General features: G+C 45.7%; 2 protein-coding genes across 3 annotated transcripts in view; one reads left to right on the top strand and one right to left on the bottom strand.

Moving 5' to 3' along the window:
- The window catches only part of LOC132822448 (monoglyceride lipase-like), a 69,706-nt gene extending 67,663 nt beyond the window's left edge, over nucleotides 1–2,043 (bottom strand). Inside the window, exon 1 of the mRNA XM_060835825.1 lies at nucleotides 1,898–2,043. Coding sequence (XP_060691808.1) covers nucleotides 1,898–2,043 — 146 coding nt within the window. The remainder of the gene's footprint in view (nucleotides 1–1,897) is intronic.
- kbtbd12 (kelch repeat and BTB (POZ) domain containing 12) overlaps nucleotides 1–20,811 on the top strand; it is a 109,889-nt gene that overhangs the window by 55,605 nt on the left and 33,473 nt on the right. The window contains exons 1-2 of one of the 2 annotated variants that reach the window (XM_060835060.1): nucleotides 7,297–7,390; nucleotides 13,415–14,503. In XM_060835060.1, coding sequence (XP_060691043.1) covers nucleotides 13,437–14,503 — 1,067 coding nt within the window. In that variant the 5' untranslated portion in view covers nucleotides 7,297–7,390; nucleotides 13,415–13,436. Of the gene's footprint in view, nucleotides 1–7,296; nucleotides 7,391–13,414; nucleotides 14,504–20,811 lie in introns of those variants that run through there. The other variant, XM_060835061.1, reaches the window with a different exon arrangement.

Raw genomic sequence — 20,811 nt, 5'->3', positions numbered from 1 at the left:
AAATCCTCCTCATCTCTGTTTTAAATCTGCTGCTCTTTATCCTAAAACTATAACCTCTCATTCTGGACTGCCCCACATGAGGAACCATCCTCTCTCCCTCTACTGTATCAATCCCCTTTAACCTCCTATAAATCTCAATTGGACCCCCCTCTCATTCAACTGAACTCCAGAGGGTATAGGCCTGAAATGCTCAATCTCTCTTCATAAGAGAAACAGCTCATCTCTGGGATCAATCTAGTGAACTTCCTCTGGACTGGCTCCAATACTTGGTGTGGAAGCGCTGCTGATGGACTGGAGTGGACAAAGTCAGAAGTCACATGACACCAGGTTATAGTCCAGCAGGTTTATTGGCAATCACAAGTTTTCAGAGCACTGGCCCTTCGTCAGGTGAAGTGGAGGGAGGTGCACAGGCACAGAATTTACAGGTGGTGAGATTGTTGTAAGCCACCTCTACCTAATTAAGAGGGTCAAACGATAGTACAAATGGGGTGTGTCCTCCATGACGGTCTTCAAGATACACAGCAATGCAGAATCACTGAGCCAAGTTCCATACCCACAGCCTCAGCTGTGACACTGGGTTCATGTTGCGCTACAAGTGACCCCCACCATACTCTTCTGTATCTGTAAAATCTTCCTTACTGTCACCGTGATAAGCTGTTTATGATCTCTCTACCTTAATTAGTTTGTACAGGTTTGGATTACATGTTACTTCGGTTAGATCCTCAGCAGCAACTCTTACAGCTATCATATTATTCCAGCCACTTGGTTTATCTCCAGCAACACCAGTTTTAATTTTTTGTAACTATCTCTCTGCCTCATTTAATTAGATCATAGATCATCCCTTCACTTGTCATTCAGCTGTTGACATTTTACTCGCACCATTTATACTATCTTTTGACACTCTTAATTACTAAGAATTATCCTGCAATGATCTCTCCACCTTCTGAGTCTGTGTGCTGCCCTCCACTTCACCTGAGGAAAGGGCAGTGCTCCGAAAGCTTGTGATTTCAAATAAACCTGTTGGATTATAACCTGATGCCGTGTGACTTCTGATTTTACCTCCAATACAATTCCACCCTTCCTCAAGTAAGGGGACCAGAATTATACACAATACCCCAGGTGTGGCCTCACTAATGCCTTGTACAGTTTCTCCAGTTCATAGAGATGTACAGCACGGAAACAGACCCTTCGGTCCAACTCATCCATGCTGACCAGATATCCCAAACTAATCTAGTCCCATTTCCCAGCATTTGGCCCACTTCCCTCCAAACCCTTCCTATTCATATACCCATCCAGATGCCTTTTAAATGTTGCAATTGTACCAGCCTCCACCACTTCCTTTGGCAGCTCATTCCATACTCGTACCACCCTCTGTGTGAAAAAGATTGGCCCTTAGGTCTCTTTTACATCTTTCCCCTCTCACCCTAAACATATGCCCTCTAGATTTGGACTCCCCCATCCCAGGGGATATACCTTGTCTATTTACGTGATTTCCCTGCTCCTTGGATGCTGCCTGAACTGCTGTGCTCTTCCAGCACCACTGATCCAGAATCTGGTTTCCAGCATCTGCAGTCATTGTTGTCACCTTGTCTATTTACCCTAGCCATGCCCCTTTATGCTTTTTTAAAACTTTACAAAGTCACCCCTCAGCCTCCGATGCTCCAGGGAAAACAGCCCCAGCCTCTCCCTAATGGCTCAGATTCTCCAACCCAGGCAACAGCCTTGGAAATCTGTTCTGAACCCTTTCAAGTTTCAGGACATCCTCCTGATAGGAGGGAGACCAGAATTGAATGCAATATTCCACTAGTGGCCTAACCAATGTCCAGAGCTGCCTGAGAACAGAACTAAAAAGCCTATGCTTGTTTCTCTCAGTGTTAACAAGGAAATAAGTGCTGACCTGGGCGGTGTTTTCGGTTCCCAGTACCTGCAGAAAATGCATTGCCCATCCGCGTTGACAAAGTGGGGGTAATCCTTGTACAACAGACCTTGAGGGGTCACTCGGTCCTCTCTCCGAGTTGGTCTACAGCAGCTACAACACGTCATTGAGAAAGTAGGAGAGAGGGGCGGAGGGTACAACTCAAAAGTTAGGGCTTGTTCTGGGGAGGGGTTTTGTCTTCTTTCAGAGAACTACAGGCTGGGGCCATCAACGCAGCTGTTTGCCCCCTCGGGCACAGCCACCCGTGGCTCAAGGCATCCTGAGCACAGCAGCACAGAGAGGGAGAGCCAGGGACACAGAGAGGCAGGGTGGTTCCTAATGACCAGCACAGAACCCAGCACCGAACTTAAATCAATACACGTAACGGCCCGCGAAACAATGACAGATCCCCCCGGGGGGTGGCCCTGGGGGGAGGGGGGGAAACCTCTTCATTCCGGGGTATCAGAGTCCCCTCTGCTCCCAGCAGCTTGCCCTCCAACCTCTACCCCAGAGAGCACAGGCTTCAGGGAGAGCAGGAGCACCCGGGTCATTGACAACCAGCAGTGCAAAATGCTGCTGGTGCGAGGGGGGCCACCCGATGGGCCGAAGGGTCTTTCTGCGCTGTCAGACTGAGCCCAGACGCCTCTCTGTCCACCCATGCTGCCAGACCTGTTGGCTTCTCCAGCGGTTTCTGTTGACAAATGACACAGATTGGGCGTGAACTCCAGCTCTTGGAGCATTTTAGGTGGGGGGAGGGGGTGTGTGGGGGTGTGTGGGTGGGTTACCTCTATATCTCAGGTGCTCCTGGTTCCCCAGCCCCTACCCTATCCCCAAAACACACACACACACACACACACACACAAAATCATTGGTAAGATTGAGTTCATTCTAAATTATGCTGCCCATCCAAAGATGACAATTTGAACCCCTCTGCTCTGTCCTCCATGGGTTCTTGGCCAAAGACTACATTTTAAAATTTCTCCCCCTTGTTTTCTAAACCCTCTGCTGCCTTGCTACCCCCCACCCCCAACCTCAGTGACACCCCCCAGCCCCACAATTCTCCAATTTTCCCCACTCTCCTTATGTACTGGGCACTTGAGCATCCTCGGTTTTAATGTCCCTGCCAATGTCTTCAGAATTTTTGGCTTCCAAGCTCTGGAATTCCCTCCTCAAACCTCTCCGTCATTCTCCTGCTGTAGGAAATATGGGCAGGAGGAGGCCACTCAGCCCCCTGAGCCTGTTCCACCATCTAGTGAGGACCTGCACTGTCCCTGTATCCCTTGATATTTTGAATGTGTAGAAAAAGATCCATCAATCTCTGACTTCGACAGCTCGTTGGGATCGAGAACTCAGAAGACGCAACACCCTGAGTGAATAGATTTCTCCTCACTTCAGTCTGGCCTGCACCTGATTATCTGATTATACCCCTCCTGCCCCCCCCCCCCCCCCCCCCACACACACACACACACACACAAACAGTCAGGGGAAATATCCTTTCTGCATCTACCGTGTCACACCTTGGAAGACTTCTGTTTAGCAAGAGCTTCCTTCCTACGTTATATCCCAAACCTTTAGAAATCAAGGCCAATGTTCCATTTGCCTTCCCAATCACCACTGGACTTGGATGCTAGTTTTGTTTGTGAGTCATGCACAATAACTAACTAATCCCTCTGTGCTTCAGCTTTCTGCAGTCTTTGTCCATTTAAATAATATTCGGCACTGCTATTCCTCCTGTATAAAGTCAAATCTTTGCACGTTATATTCCATCTGCCAAGTTTTTACTCATTCACTTAACCTGTCTATATCCCTCTGCAGAGTATTTGTGTCATCCTCACCACTTGCCTATTCTTGTGTCATCTGCAAACCTGGTGATAGCACATTCACTTTCCTCATCCAACTCATTAACATAACCTTATCAAGGTTTATGAAATAATGAGGTGTATGGATAGAGTTATCGGTCGTTGTCTTTTCCCTAGAATGGGGAATTTCAACACTAGGGGGCACATTTTTAAGGTGAGAGGAGAGAGATTTAAAAAAAGGCAGGAGGTGCATTTTCTTCTTACACAGAAAGTGCTTTGTGTGTGGAATGAACTTCCTGAGGAAGTGGTGAATGACAGTACAAATGCAGAGAGTGGTGCGTATATGGAACGAGCTGCCAGAGGAAGTGGTGGAGGTTGGTTCAATTACAGCATCTAGAAGATATCCAGATGGGTAAATGAATAAGGAGGGTTTAGAGGGATGTGGGACAAATGGAGGCAAAAGGGACTAAATCAATTTAGGATATCATTCAGCATGGACAAGTTGGACCAATGGGTCTGTTTCCATGTTGTATAAGTCTATGACTCGATAATTCGAATACTTAAAAGACATTTGGATAAGTACAGAGTAACCTTGATTATCCAAACGACACGGGTGAGGAGTATTTTGTTTGGATAGTCGAAAGTTCTGATAATTGAGTGCTGGATAACACAGTTTAGCCCAGCACCGGTACCTTGTAAACTTGTTCGGATAATCTGAAATTTGGTTCCTCTGTACAAGAATCAGAAAGGTTTGGAGGGATAAGAGCCAGGAGCAGGCAGGTTTAATTTGGGATTACCTTCGGCATGGACTGGTTGGACTGTTGTGGTGCTGTATGAGTCCAGATTAGCGTGGTGCTAGAAAAGCATAGCAGGTCAGGCAGCATCCAAGGAGCAGAAAAATGGACTTTTCAGGCAAAAGCCCTTCATCAGGAATGCTTTTGTCTGAAATGTCGATTTTCTTGCTCCTCGGATGCTGCCTGACCTGCTGTGCTTTTCCAGCACCACTCTAACCTGGACTCTGATCTCCAGCATCTGCAGTCCTCACTTTCGCCTCAGTATTGTATGACTCTGTATTGCAGATAATGGTGGCCCCACACTGATCCCCATGGCACACTGTTGTGAAAATGTCTTCTTTATCCCAACCCTTTGTTTTCTATTAATTAGCCAATTCGTTATCCATGCTAATAAACTATCCAACAGCATGGACTCATCTTAAATGAGTCATACCTTATCAAACAATCCTCGGAACAGCCCAATATATTACATCCATTGCTTCCCTTTGTCTACTCTGTTTATTACCACCTTAAAGAATTCTAATACATTTGTCAGGCATTATCTCCCCTTCATGAAGTCATGCTGACTCTGATCATATTGTGTATTTGTAACTACTCTGCTATGATCCTTTACCCTAGATCTAACTGATCTGTGCTTGCTTTTTTTTTGTCACATTCCCTTTTTAAATAAATGTGTTACATTGGCAGTTTTCCAATCCTGTAGAACCTTTCCAGAATCTGCGGATTCCTAGGTTTCCCTCCTCAGTCTTCCACAACTATTTTAAATTAACGACTCCTAGTTACTGAACCACTTCTAGAGAGCATAATTTTTAACCAAGTGACTAGTTGAAGTGAAATGTGGTGATGTACTGATACTGACGCTGGATTGCTAATCCAAATCTCTTAAGTTAGCTTTCGTGGACATGAGTTCAAATGGAGATATAGCAGATGGAGAAATTTCAATTCAATAAAAATCTGGAAATGAGAAGCTAATGGTGCCCACCTTGTTGTAAAACCATCAATAACTTCCCTTTTCAGGAAGGGTACTGCCATCCTTACCTGGTCTGGCCTACACGTGACTCCAGACCCACAGCAATGTATTGGCCTCATGCTAAGCAAATAGGGATGGATAATAAATGCTGGCTTGGATAATGATGCCCATTGAACAAATTTTTTAAAACATTAATGATTTGAAACACCTCCATACAGCTTTCCTTTTCCCTCCTCCACTTGATAGACAATAATTAATTCACTATTTTGGAACTGAAATTAAAAGAATTTTGTGAACTAAAAATATTAAGGGCTAGGCAAAGGTCAGACATTTTCTAACTGAACATAGGAACAGATTCAAGGGGCTGAATGGCCTCAGGCTAATTATTTCCTATCTTGTCTATTGTTTAGAAAGCTCTACTCCCTCCCCCACCAACACTCAGTAGCAGCAGTGTGTACTATCTACAAGATGCACTGCAGAAATTCACCGCAGTTCCTCAGGCTGCCCCTTCCAAACCCACAACCACTTCTTTCTAGAAGAACAAGGGCAGCAGATACATGGGAACACCACCCCCTGCAAGTTCCCCATCAAGACACTCACCATCCTGACTTGGAAATATATCGCCATTCCTTCACCGTCGTTGGGTCAAAATCCCAGAATCCCCTCCAGGGGAATTGTTTCAAATCATGAATAGTTTAAAAAAAGACTGTTCACTGGATATCGGCATCATTGTCTAAGGCAGCATTTGTTATTCATCCCTAATTACTTTGCACAAGTCAATCACATTGCTGTGGGTCTGGAGTCACATGTAGGCCGGACCAGGTTAGGACAGCAGTGATGGTATTTTGGGTCTACCTATACCAAATGGACTGTAGCAGTTCAAGAAGGTAGATTAGATTAGATTAGATTATTTACAGTGTGGAAACAGGCCCTTCGGCCCAACAAGTCCACACCGACCCGCTGAAGCGCAACCCACCCATACCCCTACATTATCCCTTACCCCTTACCACTATGGGCAATTTAGCATGGCCAATTCACCTGACCCGCACATCTTTGGACTGTGGGAGGAAACCGGAGCACCCGGAGGAAACCGTGCAAACTCCACACAGTCAGTCGCCTGAGTCGGGAATTGAACCCGGGTCTCCAGGCGCTGTGAGGCAGCAGTGCTAACCACTGTGCCACCGTGCCGCCCACCACATTGTTAAGGGGCAATTAGGGATGGGTAATAAGCGCTGGCCCATCCAGCAACACACGCATCCCATGGCTGAATTTTTAAAAAAATCAACGCTCATGATTCTTCACATGGGGCGTAGTGTTAAACAGCAGGACTGAGGAGATTCAGCCTTGGCCTTCAAAACTGAATTGGATAAATGCATGAAGGAGTGAATTTGGAATGTTCTGGGGCAAGAGAGGGGTGATGGATGAGCTAAAATGCACTGGCAGAGAGCTGGATTCAATGGGCCAAATGGCCTTCTGTTGTTAAGCCATTCTATGATTCTATGACATCCCAAAACTACAATTCCCATGATGCCTCAGGCTGACAAAAGGTAATGCTAAACCAATAGCCAGTCAGTCATCCTGGTTGACATTTCTTATGACCAATAGAGACAGGGCAAGGGAGTGGACAACAAGCTTATACCAGAAGGGGTCTAGTGAAGGTTAGGAGGAATTCAAGCCAAGAAAGAGGCACAACAGTTTTCAGGATTCGTTTTCTTGTTTAACATCTTGTGTGAATAATTAAAATCATAAAGTATTTACAGAAAAATACACCTGAAAGTTAGGTAGCAGCGTGCTTTCCCCTTTAAGAAATAAACAGTCTTCTCTCATACAGGCTCTTGGATTGATTGTTGCAAGTTGCACTTGTCACTGCACTGGTTGCCTTTTCGAGGGTATTAAAGTGTTTGTGTTCGAGGTAAGTGGGCTGTTATCCAAACATAACTTAATCACTGAAAGGCAAAAGTGTTCCTTTTTACAGCACTTTGTAATTCTCACCATAAATATCGTGTTGTTTGCTTTTTTGTGAAAGGTTACAGGAGTGGTGTCGATGTGTGGGAGCTATTTTTAATGCAAAGTTACCAAGGCATGTGGCACATGAGAGCAGGCGAACACAGACTTATGTCTGTGGTGTGATTCCCCACTCTACAATGATTTACTGTAGAGTTTTAAGTGACTGAGGCATTGGTTTCAAATTGGGACCAAACCAGAGTTGATAGGAATGGAAAAGAGGGTTGGGTGAAGGGATATACAGGGTCTGATCCTCCCAAAATTCAGCCTCACAAATCATCTCAGCTGTAAACTTACTGCAGCAGTGTAAGTGACAGCACGTTTAAGCCAATCACATAAATCAGTTACCCAGAGGACGGGGGAGGAGAAGTTAGTTTATGCAACTGGTTGTTATGAGCTCCAAGGCACAGTCTGAAAGGATAATGGCAATAGACTTGGGCAGCATGGTGGAAGAAGTGAGGACTGCAGATGCTGGGGATCAGAGTCAAGAGAGTGGTGCTGGAAAAGCACAGCAGATCAAGCAGCATCCGAGGAGCAGGAGAATTGACGTTTCAGGCATAAGCCCTTTATCAGGAGTGAGGCTGGGGAGCTTCGGGGGTGGAGAGATAAATGGGAGGGGCGTGGAACTGGGTGGAAGGTAGCTGGGAATGTGATTGGTAGATGATGGTGGGGGTAATGGTAATAGGTCGGAGAGGAAGGCGGAGCAGATAGGTGGGAAGGAAGATGGACAGGTAGGACAGTTCAAGAAGGTGCTTGGAAGGTTGGAACTGGGATCAGATGGGAGGAGGGGAAATGAGGAAACTGGTGAAATATACATTGATGCCATGGGGTTGCAGGGTCCCAAGGCAGAAGATAAGGTGTTCTTCACCAGGCATCAGGTGGTTAGGGTGTGGTGATGGAGGAGGCCCAGGACCTGCATGTCCTTGGTGGAGTGGGAGGGGATGTTGAAGTGTTCGGCCATGGGGCAGTGGGGTTGGTTGGTGCAGGTGTCCATGAGATGTTCTCTGAATTGCTCTGCGAGTAGGCGCCCTGTCTCCCCAATGTAGAGGAGACCGCATCAGGAGCAATGGATACAGTCAATGACGTGTGATAAAACTCTGATGGATGTGGAGGGCAGCCTGGTGGCTCAGGGGTTAGAGCACCGGGGACCAGGTTTGAATCCCCCCTTCAGGCAATTGTCTGTTTGGAGGTTGCACATTCTTCCTGTGTCTCCATGGGTTTGCTCTGGTTTGTCCGAAGATGTGCAGGTCAGGTGAATTGGCTGTGGGAAATGTGGGGTTGCAGAGATAGGTTGGGTCTCCGGTACAATGCTTTTCGGAGGGACAGCGCAGACTTGATGGACAGAATGGCCTGTTTCCACAATGTAGGGAGCCTATGCATCTTTGAAGCTGTCAGTGCTTAAAATATCCTGGGGAAGGAGGGCAAATGTGACGCCCCAAAAAGGCTGAATTCATCCCAAGAAAAGTCAGGTGACAGTCGATCAGAGAGAAACATTCATTCCCCACCTCACCCCACCCTGTCCAATCATACCTGAGACAGCCCCACCAATGGGGAGCTGCTCCTCCCATCCCTGGCTAGGCCTCACTCTTGCTTGCTACTGATAGGCTCAGTGAATGCAGGAGGGAAGCAGCCTGTGTGTGAAATTGTGATGAGAGGCAAGTCTTGTGGCAGTGGGGGCTGGAGGACAGGCAGGAAGGGAGGGAGATGGCAAAGGGTGAGGAAGGGAGTGAACGAGAGGAAAGTGGGTGAAAGAGGGATGGTCTCCAGTGAAGTGTGTGTGCAAATGTTGAAGAGAGGGGCAGGAAGGGGAGGGGTAGATTTTCTTTACGACCCCCCCCCCACACCACTTTGATTTAGCTTCTGCGCGCCTGCCCCCACCTCTTGTTTTCTGTCTTTTTGACATCTTTTGTGGTTGCCAATGTTTGTTGCTTGTTAAACCCATAAGCAAACATAGAACTGGTCTATGCAATCTGTGTTCATAATTAAACACATTTAGAGCACTGGGATCATTTCAGAGAATCTGTGCTATACCTTAACCCTGTTTTGTGCCCCTTGTCCCTACAGCTTTCCTCCAACCCCTGCCTCCTCTCCAAACTTACTCCAAGTCTGGTATATTCAATCTTATGTTTGATTGATGATTTTTTTTGTAATTATCTCTTGGCCTTAGTCAGATTATAAATCATCCCTTCACTTGCTGTTCAGCTGTTGACACTTTATTCACACTGTCTGACACTTTTGATCACCCACAAAGACTTGTTATTTAACCTGTCAACACTCCACTCACGCCATTTGTACTATCTTTTGACACAATTAATTACCAAGAATTATCTTAGAATGATCCCTCCGTCTATATATTCTGTGCCTGTGCATTTCCCTCCACTTCACCTGATAAAGGGGCAGTGCTGTGAAAGCTTGTGATTTCAAACAAACCTGTTGGACTATAACCTGGTGTTGCGTGACTTTGGACTATGTTCTAGCTGAGCAGCAATGTCAAGGAATGAATGCAGTATTTCAAACCTGGATATAAAATATGAAATATTAATTAGGATGGGAGAGGAGGAATTGCAATTTTCATAATTAAGGTGGACAGTACATGGAGATCACAATGGATGGATTTAAATCTTTACTCTTTGTGCTAAGTGCATCGCAGAAGACAGAGGACCATAAATTGTAAGGTCACTATGCACCAGTGATGTGGAGTTAAATTTTCAGCATGCTCCTTTATTTAATACACATATTACTTAAAATACATTTGGCCTCGATGTGGATTTTAGTAACAGTGGGTTACAGAAGGTAAAGTAATTACCTGTATAATGGCTACAGTCATAGGATTATCAAAGGATAGGGTTTTTAATCAATCCTTGTGTAACTTTAAACTTTAATAACATCTTATAAGTATACATGGTAGAAACAAGCTGTCAGTAGCTTATGAAAACATCATTTATACACTGAAAGCCATAGAATCATAGAGATACACAGCATGAAAACAGACCCTACAGTCCAATTCGTCCATGTCTTAACCTAATCTCATCCCCTATGCCAGCACCCAGCCCATATCCCTCCAAACCCTTCCTATTCATATACCCATCCAGATGCCTTTTAAATGCTGTAATTGTACCACCCTCCACCACTTGCTTTGGCAGTTCATTCCACACACACGCCACCCTCTGTGTGAAAAGATTGCCCCTTAGGTCTTTTTTAAATCTTTGCTCTCTCACCCTAAACCTTTGCCCTCTAGTTTTGGACTCCCCAATTGTGTGGAAAAGACCTTGTCTATTTATCCTATCCATGCCCCCCATGATTTCATAAACCTCTATAAGGTCACCCCTCAGCCTCTGACATTCCAGGGAAAACAGCCCCAGCCTGTTCAGTCTCTCCCTGTAGCTCAAACCCTCCAACCCTGACAACATCCTTGGAAATCTTTTCTGAACCCTTTCAAGTTTGTTGTTAAAGATGCTGAAACTGATTGAAAATGGCAGCAGTTCAAGAAAAGGCAAACTCTTGGAAAATCAAATTGAACAATGTACTCCAAAAAGTCGGGAAATAAAATCCAGGAAACTGTATAAGTTTACAACTTTATGCTTGGTGCTTTCTTATGATGTTTACAATTTGCTTCTATTGTGTTTACATTCTAATAATTATTTAAAGTTCCTGAAAAACTTGTTTAAAAATCCTGTGAAGTACAGGAAACATACGAAGAAATTTCTTTTGACCATGCAGGAGCTGTATTGGAAGTTGATGGTGAGCCAATCAGTATTAAAGGTCAAACACTTTGTAAGAACTTAAGAAACAGAGAAAAAAGCCTCTTTGCTGGAAGTGTTGTTTTTTAATGAACGTCTTCACCATGCCAAGGAATTTCCAAAATAACCGACTAAGAGGTGCGAAAACTAGGATTAGCAGATGACCAATTTTTCTCTCAAGTCTAATCTGCCATTCTATGAAATCATAGAGTTGTAGAGTCCTATAACTTGGGACAGGCCCATTGGCCCAAAATGATCCATACTAACCCCATTTCCCTGCACTTGGCCCATATCCTTCTAATCCTTTCCTATCCATGTATTTGTCCAAATGCCTTTTAAATGTTGTTAATGTACCAACCTCGACAACTTCCACCGGCAGCTCATTCCATATGCGTACCACCCTCTGTGTACAACAGTTGCCCCTCAGGTTCCCTTTTATTCTTTCCCCTCTAACTTAAGCTGATGTCCTCTAGTCCTCGATTCCCTACCCTGGGGAACAGACTGAGTGCATTCACCCTATCCATGCCTCTCATGATCTTTTACACTTCACTAAGATCCTCCATCAATCTCCTATGTTCTAAAGTAAAAAGTCCTAGCTTTTTACATGCTTGTAAATTTCTTCTGCACTTTTGCTAATTTAATAATATCCTTCCTATAACAACGTGACTGAACTGAACAAATACTCCAAGTGAGGCCTCATCAATGTCCTGTACAACTGTAACATAACTTCCCAACTTCTATTTTAGAGCAGTGCTGGAAAAACACAGCAGGTCAGGTAGCATCTGAGGAGCAGGAGAATCGACGTTTTGGGCAAAAACCCTTCATCATGAATGGGACCTGAGGGTACAGCCTTAGGGTAAAGGGAAGACCCTTTAGAATGGAGATAAGAAGAAACTTCTTCAGCCAGAGAGTGGGGAATCTATGAAATTCATTGCCACAGTAGCCTGTGGAGGCCAGACAATTAGGATGGAAATAAATAGGCTCTTGGTTGCCAAGGGGATCAAGAGTTGTGGGGAGAAAGGGGGGAGATGGAGTTGAAGAACTTATCAGTCATGATCTAATGGCAGAACACACTTGATGGGCCGAATGGCCTCATTTCTGCTCCTATGCCTTACAATCTAACAGCAGAAACTGCAGAGGTCACACCAACGCTCCATTCACCCCACTATGCTAATCAGAGAAAGACACGTTCAACATACTCTCTGTTTCTTTGATGAGATGGAACTGTGGGAAAGATGATGGGAAATTCTGGTTGACACATATTAGAGTCACAGAGTCATTGAGGTGTACAGCATGGAAACAGACCCTATGTCCAACCCGTCCATGCCGACCAGATATCCCAACCCAATCTAAGCCCACCTGCCAGCACTTGGCCCACATCCCTCCAAACCCTTCCTATTCATATACCCATCCAGATGCCTTTTAAATGTTGCAATTGTACCAGCCTCCACCACTTCCTCTGGCAGCCTATTCCACACACGCACCACCCTCTGCGTGAAAAGGTTGCTCCTTACGTCTCTTTTATATCTTTCCCCTCTCACCCTAAACCTATGCCCTTGAGTTCTGGACTCCCCAACCCCAGGGAAAAGACTTTGTCTATTTATCCTATCCATACCCCTCATGATTTTATAAACCTCTGTAAAGTCACCCCTCAGCCTCCGACGCTCCAGGGAAAACAGCCCCAGCCTGTTCAGCCTCTCCCTGTAGCTCAAATCCTCCAACCCTGGCAACATCCTTGTAAATCTTTTCTGAACCCTTTCACGTTTCACAACATCCTTCCAATAAAAAGGAGACCAGAATTGCATGCAATATTCCAACAGTGGCCCAACCAATGTCCTGTACAGCCGCAACATGACCTCCCAACTCCTGTGCTCAATACTCTGACCGATAAAGGAAAGCATACTAAACACCTTCTTCACTATCCTATCTATCTGCAACTCCACTTTCAAGGAGCTATGAACCTGCACTCCAAGGTCTCTTTGTTCAGCAACACTCCCTAGGACCTTACCATTAAGTGTATAAGGCCTGCTAAGACGTATTGATCTGTTCTGCTTCATGACTGAGAGACAATGGCTAACTGTTATTATGGGCTGTATGAACTGAGTTATCCTAGGGGACAAGCTCGCTCTGGTCATGTGACAGTGATAGGAACTTTGACGAAAACCAAACCTTTCGATATTTTGTTTTTGCAGTGGATAGGAGCTCAAACCAGCCATGGATCGTGAGGACAGTGCTCAGGTCAAACACAGCTTGTATCTGCTTCGGCAGATTAATACCATGAAGGACGCAGATGAGTTGACGGATGTCGTGCTCTTGGCTGAAGAATGCCAGTTCCCTTGCCATCGGCTTGTATTGGCTGCATTCAGCCCGTATTTCCGAGCAATGTTCACCTGCGGCCTGGCAGAATGCAGCCAGAGGGAGGTTGTGTTACACGATGCGCAGGCAGAGGGTGTGGCAACAATTCTGAGCTACATGTACAGCTCCGAACTGTGCCTCACCAACTCCAACGTCCAGGCAGTGGCCACCATGGCTTACTTCCTCCAGATGGAAGGTGTCTTCCTGACTTGCCAGAAGTACATGATGGATCACATGGACGTGTCAAACTGCCTTGGGATTTATCACTTTGCTAAGCAGCTGTCAGCCGAAGACCTGGTTGATCAAGCTGGTAAGTACCTTCACCAACACTTTGCAGAAGTCTGTCTGCAGGATGAGGTGCTGGAGGTAGAAGGACATCAGCTGCTACCTTTGATCTGCTCTGATGATCTCAATATCTCACGTGAGGAAAGCATTTTGGATCTGGTAGTTCGCTGGGTGAACCACGACAGGAACTCCCGGGCAGCGCACCTTGTGGAGCTCATGAAGCGGGTAAGACTGGAGCTCATTAGTCCCAGCTTCCTGAGGGAGACCCTCAAAAGGAACACCATCCTCCTCAGCGATGGGGAATGTTACAGCATGATTCAGGTTGCTATCGAGACCATCCATAAGGCCCAGCAACATCCATCTCTCAGTCTGCGTTATGGGATGGAAAATACTGATCTTCTTCTCTGCATTGGTAACAACGGCCAAGGAATCAAGTCAAGACACAGGAGTTACACTGAAACCAGCTACTGTTATGCACCTGCAACAAAGAAATGTTACTATATTGTCTCACCGGGATGCAGTGAAACTTTAGGGTATGTCTGCACTGGAATTGTGACTGAAAATAATGACATTATTTTGGCTGGTGAAGCAGGAGTGAATAAACTATCGAGGCAAAAGGCAAGGAATGTGGAGATAGTGAGGTAGGTACCTTCTGCTTTTCTCCTGGGTGAGGGATAAGGTGAATAGACACCCCAAAGTCAGCAGGAACCTCACAAGTTATGACCATCTGGAAAAGCATGGCTTGATTAATTGCAGTCAACACAACTTTGTGAGGGTCAGGTCATGCCTCACAAACCTTATCGAGTTCTTTGAGGATGTGACTAGAAAAGTTGATGAGGGTCGAGCTGTGGATGTGGTGTATATGGACTTCAGCAAGGCATTTGATAAGGTTCCCCATGATAGGCTCATTCAGAAGGTCAGGAGGAATAGGATACAGGGGAACATAATTGTTTGGATATGGAATTGGCTGGCCAACAGAAGACAGTGAGTGGTAGTAGAAGGAAAATATTCTACCTGGAAGTCTGTGGTGAGTGGTGTTCCACAGGGCTCTGTCCTTGGGCCTCTACTGGTTGTAATTTTTATTAATGACTTGGATGAGGGGATTGAAGGATGGGTCAAGTTTGCAGACGACACAAAGGTTGGAGGTGTCGTTGACAGTACAGAGGGCTGTTGTAGGCTGCAGCGGGACATTGACAGGATGCAGAGATGGGCTGAGAGGTGGCAGATGGAGTTCAACCTGGATAAATGCGAGGTGATGCATTTTGGAAGGTCGAATTTGAAAGCTGAGTACAGGATTAAGGATAGGATTCTTGGCAGTGTGGAGGAACAGAGGGATCTTGGTGTGCAGGTACATAGATCCCTTAAAATGGCCACCCAAGTGGACAGGGTTGTTAAGAAAGCATATGGTGTTTTGGCTTTCATTAACAGGGGGATTGAGTTTAAGAGTCGTGAGATCTTGTTGCATCTCTATAAAACTTTGGTTAGACCGCACTTAGAATACTGTGTCCAGTTCTGGTCGCCCTATTATAGGAAAGATGTGGATGCTTTGGAGAGGGTTCAGAGGAGGTTTACCAGGATGCTGCCTGGACTAGAGGGCTTATCTTATGAGGACAGCTCAGATTTTTTTCATTGGAGAAAAGAAGGAGGAGAGGGGACCTAATTGAGGTATACAAGATAATGAGAGGCATAGATAGAATCGATAGCCCGACACTATTTCCCAGGGCAGAAATGACTAACACGAGGAGTCATAGTTTTAAGCTGGTTGGAGGAAAGTATAAAGGGGATGTCAGAGGCGGGATCTTTACACAGAGAGTTGTGAGAGCATGGAGTGCGTTGCCAGCAGCAGTTGTGGAAGCAAGGTCATTGGGGACATTTAAGAGACTCCTGGACATGCATATGGTCACAGAAATTTGAGGGTGCATACATGAGGATCAATGGTCAGCACAACATTGTGGGCTGAAGGGTCTGTTCTGTGCTGTACTGTTCTATGTTCTATGTTCTAAGTTAGAAGATGGAGATAGCTCTGTCTATTACTCCTTAACTCAATGCAGTAATGCCAACTTGACAAGACTGTTTGTCAATCTGAGACCTCTTTGGAATCAAAGAATTATTACAGAGCAGAAAGAGGCCATTCAGCCCATTGCTGCAGTCTATTACCCAGTGCCTTTTCCCCCCATCTCCCTGCACACTGTCACTATCCAAATAATGATCCAATGTCCTTCTTGAATGCATCAATTGAATCTGACTCCATCACTTTTCCAAGCATTTTTTGTATGCATCTTTCTCCTGTTTATCAGTGGGAGGAGGAAGTCCTGAATTATGGGGTATTTTATGGAATAGATTGATATAACAAGAGGTCAAGGGTAACCACAATCTCGATACAGTTCACTGAGTACAGGTTGCTGTGGTAACATGCACTTCGATCTGTACGTTGTAGCCCTGAGTTATGGTTAATGATGTTCAAGGCTGCAATTTCTTCCCATCACATAGTTAACCAGGAAGCTGTCCCATTCTTCCAGCCTGCTATTGGAGTGGGTTGCAAGGGTTTTGCAGTTTGATAATCAACTGATTCGACTGTGAATTGAATACACCTTCCTTGGCCAAGTGCTGGAGTGGGAGTTGAAGCTGGGAATTCTTGCTTAGAGGGAGGGACAGAGCCCACGTCAGCATGAGAACACCAAATCCTCTCAGCTTACCTTGGCTCTGACAACACATTCCAAACCCTAACCACTCGCTGCACAGAAACATCTTGATTAGATTAGATTCCCTACAGTGTGGAAACAGGCCCTTCGGCCCAACCGGTCCACACCGATCCTCTGAAGGGCAACCCACCCAGACCCATTTCCCTCTGACTAATGCACCCAATACTATGGGCAAGCCTGCATGGTCAATTCACCTGTCCTGAGGAAACCCACACAGACACGAGGAGAATGAGAAAATTCCACACAAGCAGTTGCCCGAGGCAGGAATTGAACCTGGGACCCTGGTGCTGTGAGGCAGCAGAGCTAACCGCTGAGCCACCATGCTGCCCTCATATCACCATTGGTTCTACTCCCAATTACTTCCCCTTACGAAGGTGCAGCGCTCTGAAAGCTTGTGATTTCAAATAAACCTGTTGGACTATAACTTGGTGTTGTGTGACTTCTGACTTGGTCCACCCCAGCCGAACTCCGACACCTCCACAGCAACATTACTTTAAGCCTGTGCCCTCTAATTCTCGATTCCTTCAACAGTAGGAACAGTCTCTCCCCGTCCAATCTACCTAGACCCCTCATGATTTTGAAAACTGTGATCAAATCTCCTCACAAACATTCCATGGAGAACAGTCCCAATGTCTCCAATCTTCTGTCATTCCTTACAATTAGGAATGGCTAAAAAATGGTGGCCTGACCAACAATCCCCGAAATTCGAATTGCAATAATGAGACCATCATGAAATATGTGAGGAGCAAATATTGGCCAGGAAACTTTTCCTGCTTGTCTTATAAGTACGTTCATGGAAATTTTTATGTTCACCTTGAACAGCAGAATGACTCTTGGTGTCTAATTGAAAGATGGCACCTCCAATTGTGCAGCCCTCCCTCAGTACTGCCCTGGGAGGGTCATGTTTGAGCCCCATGGCGACAGTCCTGAGGGGGGATCAGAAGTGGAAGTGTTAACCTTTCAGCCCCTATTTTGAAATACAGTCACCGTTGTGTTGTAGAATTTGCAACCAATTTGGGTACAGCAAGATCCACCATAGAGTCATAGAGATGTACAGCACGGAAACAGACCCTTCAGTCCAACCTGTCCATGCTGACCAGATATCCCAACCCAATCTAGTCCCACCTGCCAGCACCCAGCCCATATCCCTCCAAACTCTTCCTATTCATATACCCATCCAAATGCCTCTTAAATGTTGCAATTGTACCAGCCTCCACCACATCCTCTGGCAGCTCATTCCATACACGTACCACCCTCTGCGTGAAAAAGTTGCCCCTTAGATCTCTTTTATATCTTTCCCCCTCACCCTTAACCTATGCCCTCTAGTTCTGGACTCCCCGACCCCAGGGAAAAGATTTTGTCTATTTATCCTATCTATGCCCCTCATAATTTTGTAAACCCCTCAGCCTCCGACGCTCCAGGGAAAACAGCCCCAGCCTGTACAGCCTCTCCCTGTAGCTCAAATCCTCCAACCCTGGCAACATCCTTGTAAATCTTTTCTGAACCCTTTCAAGTTTCACAACATCTTTCCGTTAGGAAGGAGACCAGAATTGCACGCAATATTCCAGAGGTAGCCTAACCAATGTCCTGTACAGCCGCAACATGACCTCACAACTTCTGTACTCAATGCTCTGACCAATAAAGGAAAGCACACTAAATGCCTTCTTCACTATCCTATCTACCTGTGACAATGTGTTAATGATGAGGGATAAATATCAGAAATAACTCTCCTTCAGGATAATGTGGGAGAGTGGTGAGGGCTTTTGTTTCCTGTCTCAACCAAGAGCCAGCAGCACCTCAGCACCCCCTCAATACTGGCACTGGAGGTGTCAGTCTGGATGTCTGTGCTTACATTCTGGATTGAGACTGGAACCCACAATCATCTGATTCAGAGGCAAGTGGGCTGCCAGTTGAGGTATAACTGACACAATTAATGCTGTGCTATATCTTCCAATAAAATCCTTTTTGCAACAGATAAATATTTACTTCACAACATGCAAAAAAAAATGCCCTTCTAATCCATTGAATACATTTTTTCCCTTATTGAGACAAAAGACTCCTCATGCCAGGGTAAATATCCTCCAGTGATCTTTTGCTGTGTAACTGAGACAATCTGGAAATCTTTCATCCAATCTCTGGCTGGCTTATAGCCCCTTTCCCTTTTGTTGTGCTGTTTGCTACCTCTACGTGTGTGTGTGTGTGTGTGTGTGTGTGTGTGTGTGTGTGTGTGTGTGTGTGTGTGTGTGTGTGTGTGTGTGCGTGCGTGCGTGTGTGTGTGTGTGTGTGTGTGTAAGAGAGAGAATGTGCCTGTGTGAGTGATGTGTGAGCGTGTGTGTGTGTGAGTGTGTGTGTGTGTGTGTAAGAGAGAGAATGTGCCTCTGTGTGTGTGTGTGTGTGTGTGTAAGAGAGAGAATATGCCTGTGTGTGTGTGAGTGTGTGTGAGAGAGAGAGAAAGAGAGAGAGAGTGTGTGTGTGTGTGTGTGTATGTCTGTGTGAGAGTGTGAGTGTGTGTGTGAGTGTGTGAGTGTGAGTGTGATGTGTGAGCGTGTGTGTGTGTGTGTAAGAGAGAGAATGTGTGTGTGTGTGTGTTTGTGTGTGTGATGTGTGAGCGTGTGTGTGTGTGTAAGAGAGAGAATGTGTGTGTGTGAGATGTGTGAGCGTGTGTGTGTGTGTGTAAGAGAGAGAATGTGCGTGTGTGTGTGATGTGTGAGTGTGTGTGTAAGAGAGAGAATGTGCGTGTGTGTGATGTGTGAGCGTGTGTGTGTAAGAGAGAGAATGTGCGTGTGTGTGATGTGTGAGCGTGTGTGTGTGAGTGTGTGTGTGTAAGAGAGAGAATGTGCGTGTGTGTCTGTGTGTGTAAGAGAGAGAATGTGCGTGTGTGTCTGTGTGTGTAAAAGAGAGAATGTGCGTGTGTGTGTGCGTGTGTGTGTGTGCGTGTGTAAGAGAGAGAATATGCCTGTGTGTGTGAGTGTGTGTGTGTGAGAGAGAGAGAGAGAGTGTGTGTGTGAGTGTGTGTGTATGTGTCTGTGTGAGAGTTTGAGTGTGTGTGAGTGCGTGAGTGTGTGTGTGATGTGTGTGTGTGTGAGTGAGTGTGAGTGAGTGTGTGTGAGTGTGAGTGTGTGTATGTGTGTGAGTGTGAGTGTGATGTGTGAGTGTGTGCATGTGCGTGTGTGAACGTGTGAGAGTGTGTGAGTGTATGTGAGTGTGTGAGTGTATGTGAGTGTGTGTGTGTATGTGTATGTGTGTGTGTGTGTTTGTGTGTGAGTGTGAGTGTGTGTATGTGTGTGTGAGTGTGAGTGTGAGTATGTGTGTGTGTGTGTGTCTGTGTGTGAGTTTGTGTGTGTGTGAGTGTGTGTGAGTGTGTGTGTGTATGTGTGTGTGAGTGTGTGTGAGTGTGAGTATGTGTGTGTGTGTATGTGTGTGTGAGTGTCTGTGTGTGAGTTTGTGTGTGTATGTGTGTGAGTGTGTGTGAGTGTGGATACTGCAAGGGTTGTTTGAGGTTGTTCATTGCCACTTCTCCTCCTTTCCCTTTGCTGTGTTCTGGACCTATCTAACGCCTGTAGTGGAATTGGTTAGCTCGGTTGGTTAGGTGGCTGGTTTACAATGTAGAGTGACACCACAACTTTAATTCCTGCATTAGCTGAGATTACTGTGAAGGCCCTTCTCAACCTCTTCCCCCCCCCCCCCCCCCCTCACCTTACCTGAGATGTAGTGACTCTCAGGTTAAACCAACACTAATTGTCTCTCTCCAATGTGAAAGCAGCCCTTTGGGACTATGGTGACTAATGATTAGTGATGGAGGGTAGAGCACCATAGAGTCTCTACAATAGTAACTTTGTTCTTAGCTAACAAGAAGGCTTATTGTTGAACAGTATTTAGTACAACAACATTCCATCAGGCAGAATTATGAGGACCTTAGCAACATCCACTGCCTCCAAAGGCTAGAGTCTGAGGGCCAACCCACTTTCAGCTCCTTCATCAATGATCTTCTCTCCATCATAAGGTCAGAAATGGGGATGTTTGCAGACGATTGCATAATGTTGAGCACCATTCCTGACTCCTCACACACTGAAGCAGTTAATGTTCAAATGCAGCAAGATTTGGACAATATCCAGGCTTGGGCTGACAAGTGGGCAGGTCAAATTCATGCCACACAAATGTCAGGCTATGACCATCACCAGTGAGAGACGATCTAACCATCACCCCTTGACATTCAATGGCGACGTCATCACTGAACCGCAACCCCC

Source organism: Hemiscyllium ocellatum, chromosome 14 (genome assembly GCF_020745735.1).
Source record: "Hemiscyllium ocellatum isolate sHemOce1 chromosome 14, sHemOce1.pat.X.cur, whole genome shotgun sequence".
NCBI classification, from domain to species: domain Eukaryota; kingdom Metazoa; phylum Chordata; class Chondrichthyes; order Orectolobiformes; family Hemiscylliidae; genus Hemiscyllium; species Hemiscyllium ocellatum.
This window is presented reverse-complemented; position numbering and strand designations above follow the sequence as displayed.